At 38.0% G+C, this 19,695-nt stretch overlaps 1 protein-coding gene across 2 annotated transcripts in view; it reads right to left on the bottom strand.

Moving 5' to 3' along the window:
* Positions 1-19,695, bottom strand: part of srbd1 (S1 RNA binding domain 1) — an 85,303-nt gene that overhangs the window by 26,098 nt on the left and 39,510 nt on the right. For both annotated transcript variants that reach the window (XM_088933818.1, XM_088933817.1), the window contains exons 15-16: positions 18,415-18,506; positions 9,614-9,696 (exon numbers count right to left, since the gene is read on the bottom strand). In XM_088933818.1, the coding sequence (XP_088789944.1) occupies positions 9,614-9,696; positions 18,415-18,506 (175 nt within the window). The remainder of the gene's footprint in view (positions 1-9,613; positions 9,697-18,414; positions 18,507-19,695) is intronic.

The raw sequence follows: 19,695 nt of genomic DNA, 5'->3' as shown, positions 1-19,695 counted from the left end.
ATTGCCCTGCTGCACAGCCCCCAGTAGCACACCAGATGAGGCAGTACAGTAGATTTACTGTCCCTCAGATGTAGTGCTATAACAGCAATGAAAGGTGCACATCTATTGTCCTTTAATGGTGTCATTAACATTCATAAAGGGATCATTTCAGTGTCATCATAGCACATCATTTACTTCCTGCCTTCTTTGCTTTTTTCACACATCTTGTATTGTAAATCTACCTCCAGCCCTATTATTAATGCAATGAAAAACACAGAAGTATTGCACACCAAAGCATAAAAAGTGTAGTAGGGTAAAACCAAGGCAAGTATGACTAATCACATGAAGCTTTCAGTGTCTACAGAATACAGGATAGGAAATATAAGGAAAATAAAGTCTGTAAATTAATGGAAAGAAAAAAAAATCTTGCCATATTGATATATGATAAGAAAAAAGGAGTCCCATATCTCCATAAGGTGTTTAAAGGGGGCTTCAAGTGCTTGTCGGTTTTAATCACGTTAAGTCCAGCACCTTCCTCCTACTTGCTAATTCTATTCCATTCTTGTAACGCCTCCAAGCCATCTTTCTTTCAGTCTGCAAAAATTAAGCAAGTCTGAGCCTGAAAATACAGAAAATACCATTGAAGTATCCACCTCCTTGGCCAACAGATTGCGCTCTTTCATCTGGACAAGGGCATCTGTACCGAAGATTCAGCATTGCGAAGAAAATAAGCGACAAAAAAAAAGAAAAAAGAAAACCGCAGACATATGATAATTTATATACTTTCTAAAAATGTTAAGTTTTAGTCTGTTTTGACAGACTTGCTTAGACAACTGTTTAAACAGTTGTGACACAGTGAGACTATTTCAAAAGGTTCATTTTTTGAATGACACTAACCTGCTGTGCTGTGTCTATTAATTACGTAACACTATGAGGTGTTATAAAAAAATGTTTCAGAAGAAAGACTTCTCAGTCTAAACTTCCTTGTACTGAGTTATGCTGTCAGAAAAGTGGCATTTTTTTCTGCTTCTCTTTCAGGTGACCTAATGATGGGGTTCTGGAAGAGAGTGACTGCAAAGTTCCATCCTTGGTAGGGTGTGGAAGTTGATTCAGCTGGGATGTTTTGGAGACAAGCACAGGGGGTCCATAGCAGACATCTTGCCTGACGAGAGCCACTTAGCTGTAGAATTAACTTGGTTTCGCAATTGAAATAAACTAAGTGATCTAAGGTATTTTCCATACTAAAATTGACAGGACACAACATGACTATAATGCAATCCAGGAAGGAACCTCAGAGAACACTGAACTTATACTCTCTTATCCTCCCAAATGCACTGTCACTTTTGATGTTTGCTTCAAACACTTACGCTACACAGAAACTGTCTAGAAGGAACTGGCAGAACATGGACTAGCTTTATTATAACAGTTACAGCATACTGAAGCACTGAAATCTTTTTTTATGGAGAATACAGTTATATTTATTGTCAGTGACAGCAAGACTAAGGCAGGTTCTGTTTTATGAACAGGAGAAAATATATTCCTGTGACGTGGAAGACTAAGACTACTTACAAGCCTGCAAGTGAGATTTCAGCTGTATTCGGAAAACCACATATATTCTGAACAGGTGTTCAATGCCATGTAAAAAGAGAGTTCCGAGTACCTCTGACAATATTCTAGATAGCAATATCTCAAATACTGTACATGACACAGAATCCAGCCTTTGTACTTGGAATACAGTTGGAATACTAATTCATGTAAACCCACTATTCAGAATATCCTAACATGTATGTTAATACAAATATTAGCACATAGAAATATGCAGACAACAATGCCAACAAGCAGGAATACCTGCTGATTTGTTCCTCTACATGTTCCTATTTCTGAATAAGCACTGTGCAAAATTTATAACAATAAAACTAAAAGCTCTCAGGGGAAGCACTTTTAATTCCTCATAACCACAAGATGTCTCTTCTGAGTTATTGTTGCAAGCAGGCATATGTTTTGTTTTAAAAGAAGAAGCAAATAAACTGAGTGCTTTACTGAGTGGAACAGCCACAGTATGTATGCACTTATGTTAATAAAGGTGTTCAAAAATACTTACTGCACTTCAGTCAGAGGCAGTCCAAATACTCAAATACTCAAAATACCCCATGCATATATGTAGGTAGAGATTGTGCTTTAGCATTGAAAATGTACTTAACTTCTAAACCATTAAAATGGGAAAAACACAGGACAAAAGTGCGATAAGAAAAAAGAACACCAAATACCTGTGTTCACTGGAAATTTTTTATTTTATGATTCACAGACGAACACCTAATCTGCCAGCCTAGTGCAGCATTCTGAAATTAGAAGGAAATATATTATGTTTATAAGCAATAATCATGGCAAGCTTTAAGAGTTTGGGATCTTTAATATCCTGCTGTGTTTTCACTGCAGCTGGGTAAATAATATCCCCGGAGTATCACTTATTCTACTTGCAGCTGGATAAATCAGTCCAGGAATCCCTCGTATTTTGCTAACTGCTGCTTAAATAAGATCTCAAGTGGCCGGTTTTTCTCCTACCTAATTCCTATCTTCTAAAGAGGCTTTTACTCCTTAACAACATCCACTGGACTGTAAACCACAGTCTGATAGGATTAAGCCCAGCACCTAGAATATGGCTGAATGAAAATCATATGGGGAAAAGAGGGAGATAAGAACAGAGAGTCCTCAGTCGCTGACTAAAGAACCACTTCCTTAATTAATATGCATTAGAACTTGGGTTACCCACATGTAACTATGAAACGAACTTTAAACTAAATACCCAGAGCACAGAGAATATTATCTTGTTCACTTTTACACTATTGCAGAGTTCTGTGAGGAGTTGAAAATAAATGTATTCTTAACAAAGGCAATTTTAATTCACATCAATAATTTTACAGAACTTAATTTCATGATGTCTTCATCCAAAGTGAAAATTTCAAAACCAAAACTTTTTAGAACATAGCAGTTTAAAACAATCACTTGAATCATGACAATAGAGATAAAAAATTAAAAAACAAAGAAATTTGAAACATTAGGTAATACATGAGGTTGTGGAGAATGTCATTAGTAAAGAAGGAAAAAAAGGGTTAATCAAACTTTGTAAATGTTCGTCCAAACTGGACAAACTGGATTGTTGATAGTAGTAAGAACAGTAAAAGTTATGCCATATTAATTAGCACTAAACTGGGAGTCATTATTAAGCAGGTTGAACAGAAAAATGAAAAAATACATAATGTGCAACAATTTGTTTATAACATAATTAACCATAATGCAATAACTGAAACAAATCAAGGTACATCAATTATCCCTATACTAGGATGAACCACCTAACATAAAAAAACATTTACCAATATTTATTGCAGAAAGCTAAAATAAAGTTTTCTTTATTTATTTAACCTTTTCTTATAATTATAGGCTGAAATGTATCAGCCTACACTGCTGTATGAATAAGAACAGAATTATAAGATATGTTGAGCACAGCGTACTGCGCTGGCCACAGAATGCTACTTTTTACTTGTCTTGGCCAATCAATGTGTAGTAACATAGAACAGCTCACTCTCAAACTGTCCAGTCGTCTTCCTAATAGTGGTATTGCTGTAATTGTTTGCTACTATCAAGTGTTTAATGTCCTAAAATTATTATAAGCAAATATTACATTTGGAAAATGTCTTCATATAAGTGTACTAATGTTTTAAGATATTTAATATACAGCACAAACAAAGCTCCACTAATGCACCTACTTCATATACAAATTATTGTACATTCTTCCCCAAATCTATAACCCATCAAGAACTAGAATTTTTTAGTTAATGCTGTAAATGCCTTTTGGGTTTCAGCCATTAATTTCACTTTGATTCTCAAAACAACTGTGAGAAGAAACACTCCTGAAAGCAGTGACTTGACAGCTCAGTGAACACACTGAACCCAGAGACTGTGCATATCAGATTAAGAACGAGAGAGAGGACACTTTCTGCTCTGTATGATAGAAGCGAAGTGAATGACCGACAATAGTAAAATCAACTTCACTAATTGTATTGGTAAATTGCATGTACAGCCATTCATTGTTTTTCAACATGCCCAGGCTTACAGATGTTGTGTTTCTTCATTATCAAACAAGAGCTTGACATGGACATTATGACTGAAATACATGCTGCAGGGAACGTAAAAATGTAAAATTTCTGACATAACTTGATGCCGACCTTCGAGCAGAATGTTAAGAAAGCAAATAAACAGGAGGGTTTCTCTTGTTTAAGCAAATAAATACCTCCAAAGCATCAGTGCAACAGAAGGGGGTTTCATCAGGCCTGTTAGGCGTGGTCATGTTTTCAAAGTAATCATAGCTGATTCGCTTCAACTCACTCCAAATGATGAAGGCTAGAGAATGAATATTCCAGAATGAATGCGGCAGGATGAACGGATTCATTTGCACGTCGAACAGAAAGTAACGGAGTGAGCCGCATTTTTTCTCTTTTGTTTTTGCAATAAAGGGATCCCACACATCTAACGTCACGGGAAATAAAGGCAGCAGCCTGGCACAGGGCTCACCATTGTAAGAAACAATGTTAAAGCTGAAAGAGTTAACCACTGCTATTGGGTTCTTGTACGCAAGGTCTCAATGTCCAAAGCCATTACCTAATGTATTCATCCGCATTCCCTGTTTATGGGAAAGGAACTCATGGCCATTTGAAGTCCATAATACGAATACTGAGACTCTAATAACTGTAGATTTTACAAGCACATTATTCTTTCCATTAGGATTAAAACCTCACCGAACAGCAATTTGTGAAAGAATTCTAGCAGGGCCCAGAGCCCAGAACTCTGACCTCTGAAGAGAAGCTTGGCAGAAGCTCACTTCTGGGTCTAGGAGAAAACATCTGGTTTGAGTTAGATGACTTGAAAAAATAGCCTCTGAACTGTGGGGACTGGTATTCACTGAGCCACAGATACACAAGAGAGGAAGGCCTCAAATACACCACAGATACAAGGTCTTTCTTTTGGAGGTTTCGGATTTTCTTTGTTTCCTTTTAAATTGCCTCAATGTGCCTTAGTGACACACTGAGGGAAACACTGACCATGGTGGATACTGACTTCTCCTTTTCCCTGTCAATGGCAAACCAGTCCTTTGGTCATTGATGGTCACTATGCAGCTCCCGTCTGCATGTTGTTAATTCTAGGACTTGAAATTTGACGAGTGTTTTACAGTGATGGTACAAAAGATGAATATAGCACATTTAGGTGCTTGAAGTGTTCTAAGGGGCGGAGGGTGGGGGAGCTCCCAGCTGGATCAGTAGATAAAGTGCTAACCTAAGCACAGATTTTGTTCTATGATGTCACAGGTTCGAGGTTGAGTCATGCCTGTAGCCAGCTGTAACCAAGTGGCAGCACAAAAAATCCCTGCGACCTCCTGTTTGCCATTGGGGAGGGAGTGACCTCTTCGCCAAACTGCACTGAGCCACCATACAGGGCTACGATGTCTGTGAGGCGTCCAAAGACAAGGGACCCGAAGGTGGGCAGGTCAAAGGAGTCTGCCTACACTTCCTCATTCACCCCCATAGACAGATGCAGGGATTGTACTGTAGCTGGGAACCCAGACATGAAAAACACATCTGGCTATTCGGCATCATGTTGATGTAATAGAAAAAATTGGCAATTCCAAACTTATATCTTACAAATTAGACATGTATTATAACAATTTCAAATGTCATGTATATGAGAATAAGGTTACAGTAAGAACGACCTCTGCTGTCATATTTTATAAAGCTCAGAACTCTTTCACTACATTTTGTGTTTTACAATACAATGGAAAGTAAGTTAGCACAAACCGTTAAACTTAGGAAACTCAATTGGTAAGCCTCAAACTCACTTTTCTTAAAAGAATGACCATTTTGCAGCATACAGATATACATACTGTAAATCTCACAACGGACAAAATCCATGTTAATAGCGTGTCCACTTTATTGTCCAGTTAATCTCCCTGGAAAGAATTATTCCATGAATATGCTGGCATACTGTGAAACACAATCTTATCCTCACTCAGACACTTATCAAATATTGAGCACGTGTCTGGATAAAGGTATTAATTTTATTCTGTCAGTCCACTGTATGCTTATTTTTGTTTTACAAATGGCAAATGTGTATTCAGAAAAATGAATCAGTAAGGAATATCTGACAGTTAAATCTCCAGTTTGTGATCTTTAGTGAAGAATTCTTTGTGAATCTATAATGGAGCACATCCATTATATGAGCTGTGGTCATTTCATGACCAGGATCCACATATTTTTAATCACAGATCAGAGTGTAGCCTGCTTGCAATAATGACTGATAATTATTAGTTGTTCCTGAACATTCATGAACTATTCAAGAAAATAAACTTTTCATTTCTGTTATTCTGAAACTAAGAACATGAAATACTTCTGATCGTTTCATGGAAATTCAGAAAATTGCAGGCTTTTCCACAAAGCAGAAAAAAAACGCCTGTCAGGTTTTAAAGAGTCAATAAATTAAAAGAAGGAAACGCAATCCTGCCCAACTTACATCATACTGTATATGAATCACAACTAACTCTCTGATTCACCCATTATGATCAGAAAAGCAAGAGCTTCAATTCCTTATTTAATTCTAACAGCATTCAATGCTAATACTCCTTTTTGTGCTCTTAGTTCCTCATAGTAAAAGGTACTGAAATATTTTTGTTTGTTATTTAATTGTGAAGGCATTCTCAATCACAAAAGCCTGTTATTGAATAAAAATACTTTTTTTTTCCTTTTTTAACATCCCATGTAAAAGCAATAAAAGGGATTCAATCCTATAATCTACATTTATTTTGACTGAAGGTCTTCCAAAGTTGAAGCCAGCAATCTGTTGAAAAATATTAAACTTCCCCAAGTCCTATGTCAATAAATGATGCTACTGGGAATAGTAATTTAATTAATTGTTCCAAGGAAAATTAATTACTTATTACATACAGTTGAAAAAACAAACAACATAACACTGGATTAGCGATGTTTTTAACCTCCGTATAATATAGCAATTGATTTCAGTAACTTGTATTCTGTACTGGAAATCTGATTCAATATTAAACAAAGGGAAAAGACAAAGAATATGTAAGACATTAGGAATTAAAGGTCAGAGAAGTTTGGGCAACCAGCTGAACTGCAGATCAGAAAGGATTTTAAAAATAGACGTCCACAAAAAAGAGATAGAAGTGATGAAATAAGAACATTTACAAAAGAGAGGGGGGCATTTGGCCCAACTTTATATGTTTTTTTTAGTAGCTAATTAATTCAAGCTATTTATCTAGCCATTACCTAAAAGAAGCTACAACAACATGGCTGGAAAGCTTAGTTTATACTGGCACTACCCTTTGAGTGAAGAAACACTTCCTATCAATTTTAAATACACTTATCCATAGTTGCCACCTGTTTGGTGTTTAACTGTTGATTCTGAAGTCCGTTGGGTTGATTATCAAAAGCTTTGCAGATCTTGAACACTTGATTCAGGTTCCCTCATTGACTTGTTTATTCTTGATGAAAAGGATTCAGTTCTTTTAGCCTGTCGATGGCGGACATTTCTCTGGGCCTTGGCACTGACTGCAGAACAGCAATTTACCTTTTTGTGAAGTGGCGACAAAAATGTATACGATATTCTAAACTTAGTTCTTATTAGAGATCTTTTAAGTGCATTTTCCATTTCTTCAAGTCCGGCATTTTTCATGTCATATTCATAGTTTTTTATATAAATGTATTAGATATGAAGTATTCTTGAAGTTATTCTGGAGCTATAATGCTGTTGCAGTGTTTTCCCTCTTTTATGATTACTCAAAAAATTAGAGCTTTCCTTAACCATTCCATGAAACCCACATCTAAACATTACTTTTTCTGATCAACATGGCACTTAACTCCTGACAGAGAAACATGAGATGTATTAGTATACCTACACGACACTGTACGACTGTGACTTGTAAAGCAGCTTCTGTTCACGGTTCAGACAGAAGGTTTCTTCAATGTGGTTTGAGACGCTGTTCTCTGCCTTATCTAATAAGGCTGTGGATGAGTCTGAGACTAGCAGTGAGTGGGAACAATCAACACACACAGATCTGCTATCCACATGGACGTTTGGAGCCTGTAATTAAGCGATGTGTTGAAAGATCTTTTTATAAGTGAGCTGGGAGTGTGAGCTGCAGCGAGAGACCTCAAGAGATCAACATCACCACCACAGCTGAGGCAGAAAGGCCCCTGACTGGCAGGAGAGATCAACTGAAGCCCTGACACCGCAGCTCTCCTATGCGAAAGGAAAAGGTTGGTGTTTGCAAAGAAACAAATAAAGGAACAAAAGAAGCAGCACAGCCAACAAACGAGTCAATGCTAGCATTTCATAAGCAGGGTTGGAAAAGTGTCTTTTAGTGAGCTGCCCTTTAAAGGTTAAGTGACTGTATGGAAATTCCCACTGAACTGCTTGGGCTTTCTTACTTGGCCTGCTGTTGAAGCCTCTGTGTATGGATTTATGGATGATACATAGCACTTGCAAAGACTGCTCCCCTAATAACCCCCCCCAGAAAAAGAAGATTAGTTCCCTTCAAACTTTTCAAGTGCCTCATAGACCAGCTGATGGCAGGGATGGAGCCCCCACCAGAGACACAGCCTGGGAAGGTCAGGGCATGGCCAGTCTTCTCCTGGGCTCTACTGTACCACAGTGCTCTCTCACACTCAGCTCAGCTTGCTGCTCTGGGATACAACACGTCATACACACTTCCTATGAGCTCCTACAACACCTCCAGGGGATAAAGGAAATATCATTTAAAAAACATTCCTATCTACTCTTAAAAGGGGGTGCTGGTTGAAAAGGCCAAATAACAAAACTGATATTCCACTCTCGGCTACAGGCTCAGCTTTCTGTTGTGAAGTGCCATAACTCGGTTAAAAATTGTTATTTTTTTCTGTTTTATCCAAGCATATTCCTCACTTGGTCAAATCCCAGGCTGTGTTGTAACTTGCATCTGAGGAAAGCCAATTATATGAAAAAGGTCTGCACATACATACAGTACAGGCTGATAAATGTTGCTCCAATATACTGTATGTATATAAAGGTTTTACAATGACATAAAAACTCTGGGCATGAACGTTATTATCTCTAGTTTAAGACAATACTTCTTCTTCACAATGCTGATTTTTTTTAACTGTTAGTTTAAGATGATTGGAGCCAGCAAGTGTCTGTGCAGGAGTCAAACAGGGAGCAGTAAAAGGGACAACACAGGTTGTGACGAAAGACCTGGAGGTTATATCACAGGTTTAAAAACCTATACTAGCGTTGCCTGCCGTAGAGACAGCAACAGAAAAACACACACACTCCGAGAAGAGATACCTGTGTAACATGTTCAAAAATGGCTGTGGCTATTTTGAACAGTCAGGATTACTTGATGTAAAATATCTTGACAATGGAAAAAAATAGCCTTTCTAAATATTTACTGGCCTTGAGCATTCATTTTCTAACAAGGCTAAAAAGGCCAGGCCTTTAAAGACGAGAAACCATTGAATCAGCACACAATACATTCAAGCACATGTTGCTGTTAAGCGGAAGACAGCACAAACTGAATTGGCACGCATGCTGTTACCTGGTACGTTCCAATTCCTATGTGCTTAGGGTCAATTTTCACCAGCTCAGCTAATGGGTCTTGAACACGTCTTCCAATGGATACTGCAAGACAATGAGAAAACAATATGGTCACAGGCTTGACCGCAGAGAGGTATTTACTTTGTGGGCTGCTCTCTGGTTAGTTAGAGAAATAAAAACACAGGCCATAACAGGTGGAACAGGAAGTTAATTGCATGACAAATGTGGCATTAACAGTGCTCACTTGCTGCACTTATTTAACATCTCAGATCTTGCAGATTTCACACCAGGAAGGGAGAGATTTTTACACTTGAAGAAGGGGAGCAATTAAGAAGAAATACTCAAAATTCACAAAAGCAAGTTGGTTTTTGAGCTTTGAATGAAATCTAAAATGTTACCACATTGGTGCAGGCTGTCAAAAACACTATTCTTCAGGTTAGCAAAGAAAAAAATAAACTGAAAACAGCTTTTAATAAACACAATGTGAAATAATTATATTAATTGTTACATTAACATTAACAAGTCATAAAGCGCGAATTTATAGTGGTTAGAGCCAGCATCTGTATTGTATGTACTGTATGTGAGCTGCAAAGGAACAAGTAGTGGTTACTTTTATACCTAAATGCAAAAAAACAACACTTTCAGCTGTGCAGACTTTTTTCAGGTGAATACTTAAATGTATTTATTTTTGAATCACTGCATAAGTGCAGGATGTAATTACACATAAATGTTAACAAAAAATTAAGCAGAAAAATTGGAAGCTATGTTCAAATGAAACAAAAACTGTTTACAGTGTTACTTCATCAAACCACATTTCAGCAGGGGGCTCTCTGGTAGAACGCACTCTTATGTTCAGGACCAAAGCTTGAACCCGTAGGCTGCTGAACACGACGCAAGCTTGTCTCCACAGAGGAGTTTAATAACTGTTCTAATAAAGTAAGTCTTGATTACACTGTTAAAGATATGCAAATTACTTTTTCATTTGTCTGATTATTTAATATGCCCTCAATTACTCAATACTGCAGTGTCTGCAGAAAGCTCTGCAAAGCTGAGATTTTTTCACACATAGCCTACCCCCCCCATTCACCTCATCTGAACACCCTTTCTTGATGAGTTATGACACAGCTCAGGCAATTTCTTTTTCCCTGCTGATGCCCAAATAGATTTTAAAATGCCCAATCCAGTCATAAGCACAGGCACTTCCAAAGCAGGCCCATGCACCGGGAAGGAAAATGCAATTACTTTTCTTCAACAGTACTTAATGAAATCTTAATTCAATTAAATCTGCCACTGATCATCAACAAGAAGAGAATTTCATCAGTGCTATACCTCTATGTATTTATAAGCTTCATTTTTGCAATTGCATTATCAATGGTTCAAGTCTAAGGGCAGCAGATGTTTCCTGGTTAAAAGGCAGAAAATAATAAAAAGTTCATGTGATTACAATAATTGATCTTCAATTGAAACCACATTACATTTCGGGTGCACTGGTTTACGATGAAGTTGTCAATGTCTATCCCTAGTCAGACAATATATACACACACATTATATTTAAACTTCTGACCTGCTTCCTCTATGTTATTTCTTGAAAAACATGTTAATGAATTTTTTCCAGTGACTAATCTTCACATTTTACTTCAAGATGATACATGTTGTTCCCCCTTAGACTCTGACTTCTTAGACAGAGGCAGAAAGTTCATATTTATAACTAATGATTCATCAGCTATTGCGTATTTTATAATTGCACATTAGAATTATTCCTACATTAAAAGTGTGCCAAGTGAAAATGCCAAAACAATGACACCACTCTTCTCATGGAAAAAAAGAAACATTATTGTGGATAAGACAATATGCCAAAGATAAGCATCTAAGTTTTCAAAGATGGATGCACAAATTTGTCATCATTTGAATGGAGGCATTTGGTTTGATAGTAACACACTGTAACCCGGAGAACTGTTCTACAAAGGCACACAATCAACACTACAGTGTCTTCTATGAAGATCATTGGAACAGAAGGGCACACAGCCCAGCTACAAAAAGGCAAACGATCAAAGTATGCTTATTTTTCTGAGAGCTGCTACTCAGAGAAAACATTTTTTGTTGAATCATGATGGATGCCGAACTCTTTACATTTCAGGCACAGAACAAGACAAAGACAAGACATAAAGGGGTAAAAAACTAGAAATTCTGATAAGAGACTAAGGGCAGACGGGGTGATTCTGTTTCTGTCTAGTTCAATCAACCTGATGTATTCTATCCAAATCCACTAGGAGATTATGAAGCTGTCAATGACTAAACACGTGATATCAGAATGGTAATGAACAAACTGGAGGTTAGTATTTCCTGCAAGCCTATTCTTCAACATAACCCTCAGGGACATTCAACGCTGCTTGTTTATTTCTGCAAAATGCAACAAGTGACTGCTTACACACTGCCTCGAACCCTCCCAGCTTCTGTATTCCCTGTCGGATGAAATATCATCCCTGTCTAAATATTATTGCACCCTCTCATTTCCCAGAGAATCCCTGACAAAAATCCCCTCTGCATGTGATGGCTTGTTCCTTGCTACCATGTGCCCGGTCATTTATTTAGTCTTCAATCTAACAGAAGAGGCTTAAGTACACATTTTATCAAAAAGGTTGTTAACTTTTCACAACCTTTCTGTTGAAGTGAGAATAATGTGCTAAAACGGCTCAGAAACATGTTTGCAGTTGGAAAATATCCAACAGAATGAGATGTTAAAAATTTACCCAAGGTAGCACACACGCCCCTTTATTCATCTGAACGGATGAAATGCAGTATGCTCAGCAAAAGCATTTAATAAAGTAACTGGAATTCTTCGCAGGTCATAATTCAGCCATCTGCGGAAGAGTCTAGAAACATGTGCCTACCCTATTTAATCACAACAGCCTCTCTCTTTCACTGGGAAAGCATAGCTGGGATTTTGTCCCTTTACCCAACAGTGAGAGCCACCACTTGTGACCAGCACGCTCGGCTAAATTTTGGGACACTCCCAGATACAAAAGGAAAGAAAAAAGGGGAAATACATAATCCTAGAAACAGGAGTTCATAAATGCCTCCAGACTGTCCCACGTGACTCCCCATACCCCCCAACACTTGCTGCTAAACACAGGTGATATACTGTACAAACCTGCGAAAGAGGTGATGAAACGTGATTTTGCTAGCCCTCCAATTTAAGGCTTTAATACAGAGTTAGAAACAAAGTAAATTATGAAACTCTTAAAACTCTTAAATACGTTTTTTTCTCCTATCATCGACTGGAAACAAAAAAATATATTTTTTTTTTACAGTTTCTCCATTTGATAATCTGGCGTTAAGACTACACAAATGGTTCACAAACTTCTACATATGCTTTTATTTTTAAAGTTATGTGGCGTCTGGGAATCAGGAACAAGTTGCTCAGTCATGGTGCTGAAGCTCTCAAGAAACAGTAGGACGGTATCCTTGGATCAATAAGCTATTAGCAACCAAATGATCTAGATGGGCCAGATGACCTCCTCTCATTACGAAATGACTCAAAAGAAAAACTCTGGGGAAACACCCTTCTTTGGCAAATTTTAAACAATCGGAAGAAGAAAATACTTTGTTTCACAATGGGAAATGCAATCTGTTAAATCCCCTAAATAGAGGTGGATTTTGCAAATTTCTCGTATTAAAAAGATTGATAAGTTTAGAAACAGTTGTAAAATCAGCACAGAACTGTATATGAATGTGCTGAGTTAAAAAAAAAGCTTCTTTATCTGCTGGAATGTTACGTTGAGCTGCCTTCTGCAAAAGGAGATTATCAGTCAGTGACTGATGGTTCAATACAGTTCATGCTAGCAGGATAAGAAATCATATATTTTTTTAAAATCAGTCTACAAACCATCTCTTTACAGAATGACTAACTGCAGGACTGTCTACAGATTGTCAACTTAGTGATTAATTGTGGTGGATAAAAAATAACATGTACTGTATGGGTCAAGAACAAAAACAGTAAGTGCTACTCTTCTGCCACTAGGGGTCAGTATCAGTAAAACTCAAAACTTCCAAGAATGTTATTTTCAGTGAATAATAATAATAACAACAACAACAACAACTTACACTTATATAGCGCTTTTCTGGACACTCCACTCCCCTCCACCACTACCAATGTGCAGCCCCACCTGGATGATGGTGGCGTCGTAGTTCAAAACACTATCTAATACAGTATATATAATACACAAACTGTAAGTACTATAATATCCTCCTTGACCTGATGTATTAGTTCTGTGATCTTGAGTCTCTTATCACTCTCTACACTCTCTTCACATACTTTCTGCCCCCCCGTCTGTAGAACAATTTCCAGAGCTTGTTCATTGTCCACCCTTAACCCTCAGTGGTAGAATGAGCTGCCCACTGCCTTCTGAATTGCATTCGTTTGTGAGGCACTTGCATTGCTCTTTCATTTTGTGGTAGACTTATGGTTGTTTTATTAACTTACTGTACCGGCCAGACTGTTACGTATACTGTACACACAATTTACACTGAAAGTCCAGGTATATTGCCATGGATAAGAGCATAAGAGCCTGGCAAATACTAATAATATTTTTATGTTTTTGTGAGAGAAAAAGTAACGTAAGATATAGATACATTTAGTGTACCAAAGACACTATGATTTGGGACTCATTATTTAGAAATATTTTCTTTGATTTAATGTCACACTGACAGACTCAGTAATAATTTAGGTATTTTGTTTTGCTTACTGGATTATCACAGAATCTTGGTCATTTTAATTGCTATGAGGAACAATAATCAGCTGATCAATATTCTACACTGTGGCTTTCGCAGAGAGCTACCTGCACAGACAACAATGCATTAATAATTTGAATATAACAAACACATAATAGCATTGAAGATTTGTTAAATGATAAACAAATGCAGTCAAACTAATTTCTTTTAGCCATACAAGTGGTAATCCATTAATAAGTAATCATTTAAAGCCATAATTCTCTCTTGTACAGAATTGGCAAACACTTCTATTTTAATAGAAAGATGTTCAAAGAGGTTTCATCTTGGAATTATCTTAGATGACCAACAGTTCTGATTTCCTGAGTGCCAAGGAACCTCTATACTTTTGACCTCTAATTCAACTCCTTGGCAGAAGATACTGCCTGGAGCACAGTAGCCCCATTTGTCTTAAGACTGAGCCTCCAAAGCCTTATATGCGTGTCACCAGTTTGAATCCTCATGTATCATGACTACAGTTTCAAGAATGCATGTTATTTCAAGAGCACAGGATAACAGAAGTCCTTATTGTGAAGGAAAAGGCCAAGCGTTGTTTCAGTTTCTCACTTGGAAACCTTCCTGTCACCTGGAATGTGTTTACTTATATCAGCCAGGTTGAAGTGGGAATTTCCACAGCACTGGGCTTCTCCAGTGCATACTGCTTTGGAACTATAAAGCTACACAGGTTTAATAAAAAGTGGTGTTGGTGAATTGAGGTTTCTGTCAGACTAACACTTATATCTCAATAAGAATTCCACACAAGGAACACTATTAATGGAAGATACGTGTACATAAAAAGGAAGAAATATAGGTACTTAGCAAACTTCTAAAGCTTCCTGCCTGCACAATAAAATATATTAACTCCTTCCCCAAGCTCTTATTCCTGTGATTAGAGTCACCAAAAATGTCTTCCACAGAACCGAGGTTGGGTTAAAAAATAATTGTGAAAGACATAAAACCAGGAATCTTTGCTTAACTGCAGAAAGAAAAATTCCTCCCAATATGACTTTCTCACTTAGGATTGATGGATGGACCTAAAGTTATAATAGAAGAAGAACAAGAAATATTATAATTTTCACATTACTATTATGGTATGTACTTTTCAGAAAATGTACTTTTCCCCTTGTTCAATCACAGAACAATACAATTCCAAAAAATTCCATGTAAAACATGGTGGAAAAACAAAACTAAATATTTATCACTACCATATTTTTCTCATTCTAGAAGGAAGTTGCAATGAAAGTTATATTGGAGTATTTTCTAGTGTGACTTTCCAGTCACACTCTACAATCAGTATGAGATCATACATGGTCTCTTCAAGAATAACATCCTGGCACAGATTTCAAAGCACTTCAGTTGCAAAAGCTTTTGAAAAAAATGATTTTCTCCATATTTCCAAACTCCTTTGAAGCTTTACTTGAACTGACACAACTCATGATCGTTTCGCAATATTAAACTAGGTTCCGATCTTTAAAGAATTTGGTCTATAAGGGGGTCAACCAGTAAAGGTGCTGGGATCTCAGGTTGAATCCTATGGTTGAAGCTTGTTGGTTCAAGCTGAGGGAATTTTTATTACTTAAATCTGGCCAAGATTTCCCAAAAGCAGTGCACAATTCTCAAAGTGTCACTGGTGTTGAGAAGGATTGAGTTGGTGAGAAGGAGATCCTTAAATTGCTGTTAAAAATCATCTGCTGAGCCGAATCGGGCAGCTGCAGTGTTGTCAAGAGAGAGACGTGAGGCAGTGTGAGGCTCGCAGGGTGCGAAATGGGAAATGGCTCTGACAGATGGGTGTACTGGAGGAGTGCAGTGAGCACACAGGTTCTCGGTCTCCCACGAGCAGGTCAGGATACAGCAGCAGTAGCCTGCACAGAAAGCTAAAAAAATAACGCTGGAAGGAGTCTCCACAGCCAAAACGCTGTGTTTCTTTTCTTCTCTTTTCAGCATGGAAATAAACCATTACTTGTTTCTAAAAAAATAACAGGCAACGTAAACTTTCACAAAAACTCATATTTTAGGGACACTTCTTGCAAACCAAAGAGCAAAGAAATACCCAAAAGTGTGTTCATACGAGCAGGTGAGGAAAGTCATTGACCTTTTTAAGCATGCTAAAAGGAAACAGTGCTCTTTTCAAACCAAACATTCAACATCTAAGAAGCTCTGTCCAGATTTTTAAGCCAGGGCTGATGCTAGAGGCCACCTAAAGGTACCATCAGAAGGTTGGTGTCTGCTTTTATAAAAGACTGGAAGATGAACAAAATAAAAACGTATGTCTCTTTCTTCTGATCAGAACATAATGACAGGTGTTCTGCCCCGCTGGAATTCCAAAGGACACGAGCCCTGCAGGGTACAACTCTAATGGCAAGATGAGCTCCCACTTCTGAAAGCGTCTGAGATCCATGGGAGACGGCATGTTGGGCCCAGGTTTCTGCACAGTAATAAAGTAGTGAACTGCCATTTCAGTCAGCTAAGCCCTGAAGGATAACAGCAGCCAGATGGGACTTGACAAAGCTGGTAGAGCAGTTCTGTGTGACCTTTCTTTCCCAGCAACTCCTTCTGGAGAGGTTACCGTTTTGGCTGCCTGTCACAAACAGCTGTCTGTCATTCACTAATCTCTTGCCCACCCAATGTTGACAATCAATACATCCATAAAGGGCTTCCGTCATGTCTCATCTGTCATATCAGAGCTGTCTCCAAGACAGGGGAGCAGGTTATTTAAAAAAGAGAGGAAACCAAATTAACTTTACTTGGGGACTTTTGTATTGACTGGAAGGACTGCTTTTTTATTTAGCTGGCGAGACGTAATCAGGGAAGCTCTAGCAGGAATCAACCTTCTTTACCCTCAGAAAAAAAGTTTAACCTTGCATGAAAACGTGGTTCGTTCTACAACATAAAACTCGAAAAGATCATTCATTAATATATCACCATGTTAAATTTCCCCAATTTTCATCTATTCTATTTACAAAATAGAAAAATCTCTTTTAATATTTGCAGCAGATCTTTTCAGTCTATTCAAACAGTAGAGCTTCTGTTCTAATCGTGAGGTCCATGTGTTGCACGACTGGGGAAACACAAAGGCACAGCTAAAATGCTGTCATTTTCTCAACACAAGTCAGGTCAACAACAAAGCATTTCACTTTCTATTGCTGAAGGAATATACTCAATATACTAGCTATACTCAGTCTGGAGGACATCAATACCTTAAGATGACACCAGAGCTCTGTATCTCCACTGGCTTCAAGATTTCAAGAAAGGAATCACAGCAAACATACAGCAGTGGGTAACAAATAAATCCCTCTGTTTGATATGGCACTGTAAAACCTTACTTCGGATGCATCGTTTTTCAGAAGGTTCAGCTTTCAGGCATTCATGAGCACTAAAACATCAGGACATTAGTTTCAGAAGTATTTTACTTCCTGTGTGTTAAGATGTCTGACATCACCAGCAGGGATGAGAAAGAGGTGGCCTGGGAAGGGGTGTGGCCTGCAGTGCCTATGGCTGAGAAGAAGTCTGGAGCTGCTGGTGACGTGTATGGTGAGCCAGCCACACTTCTGCACAAGGCCACCCCCTCCAAAGCTGTCAAACACCTTCACATCGACAGGACACCAGGCACAGTGAGGATTATCTGCAGGCAGTGTGACAACACACACTCAAAACCTCATAACTGATTCCTTGACACACATCACAGCAGCGATCTCTCCAAGCACAGCAAGGGTCAGCTCAGCGGGAAGCAGACACTGTTGTCACTGCACTAATGGATATCCACAATGCAACCCGAGACCTGTCCTTTTCAGGCATGCAGACATAACACAAACTGCCAAATGTTCCCTAACAAAGCAAGATGGACAAACGGGCAGTGGCAACTGAGCTGTTCTTTTCTTCCAGTCCCCTGACTCACAAATTGTAAGTCTCTTGCAATTTGTTTGTTTTTTGTAAACCCAAGAGAAACAAACTCATTGTAGTCATGTGAGATTACCCTCTTCTAAGAAAGCCCCAGAACTGATACTGTACCTCAGGTGTCGGCACTCACAAGCATACCTGCACTCCTCAGATTGGGGTCCAGATTGGGCATTTCCTTAACAGCTTCCTGGCTGACACTGTAGATGGAGGCTCCAGCTTCATTGGTAATGCTGTGAACAACAGAGACCAGGGATGAGGCAGGGTAATGGCAGTTCAGTAAGTGCATCTATACTCATGCAGCAATAAAAGAATAGTAAGACCTAAAACCATTATGAAAAAAAAATCATCCGAAAGAATTGCAAAGATGTACAGTATAAACTACAAACACGTCTTTGTGGGACACTAATTTAAAATGAAGTGCTGCAAACTACATTTTCTTTCAAAAAGTAAATCACATTTGAAGCTTATAGAGCTTTTTTGTGTTCCTGCCTAATAACAGGAAAACACTCATTTTAAATTGCCAAAAAGCAGAGTTGCTTGTTATGTTAAGGTAATGCAATAATCAGCCATTTAAGACACACACACAACATACTTGAACTATTTTCTGTTTTTAATTTCCCCTTCATTTTAATTGGCACAATTTGCACCAGAGGAATCAGTGCCTTCTTTTGTCCCATTCGAGAATCCAACAACTGGCCAGCACTTTTTGTAAGATTACACACTGCATATTTCAAAAGTGGATAATAAGAAGCTATTGGAACAGGTTAACATCTTGTTTCCTCTTTCATGCTTTCTGATTTCCCCTTCGTCAAAAAGACTATTCATACCAGAGCAGCAGAGCTCCCCTGTAATAAGAACACATATCTGTTTTGAGTGCAGGTCTTCTATTAGTTGCACAGAAAGCTCTGTGTTATTTATTCATGGCAATATTGAAGAACTCGGGGTGGGGGGAATAACTTTTTCATGGGAATTATGAATTTCAGGATAAACAAAATATAATGGCAGACCGCTGTTCCCATTTGCAGAAAACAGAAATCCACATCCAAAATCAAGAAGTGCGAAGTACAAATGCTATCTTGATTTTTCCAGCTGGCACAGCAACCAGAATTTATATGTAATATACATTTCATAACACTGGTCTGTCAAAGAAACAATTCTTAGAAGTGAAGAGATTCTCAAAATGGAATTAACTTTATTCAACATGAACTGTGATTCTGCACAATAAATGTTGTCAGGCCTTATAACACAGAGTGACTAGCAGATTCAAAGGCAATGGACATGTATGCACTACTTCCCATTTCTATTTGCAGAAAACCATTCTTTTGTGCAGGTTCTTTATTATGATAAACAGGAGGCAATCAATGCTAACAGTCAAAATAAACTCTTAGTTTTTCTTCTGTAAGTGATATGCACATGCTA

Source organism: Atractosteus spatula, chromosome 15 (genome assembly GCF_055471065.1).
Source record: "Atractosteus spatula isolate fAtrSpa1 chromosome 15, fAtrSpa1.hap1, whole genome shotgun sequence".
In the NCBI taxonomy this organism is placed as follows: Eukaryota; Metazoa; Chordata; class Actinopteri; order Semionotiformes; family Lepisosteidae; genus Atractosteus; species Atractosteus spatula.
Note: the sequence above shows the minus strand (reverse complement) of the source record. Positions and strands in the feature narration are given on the sequence as shown.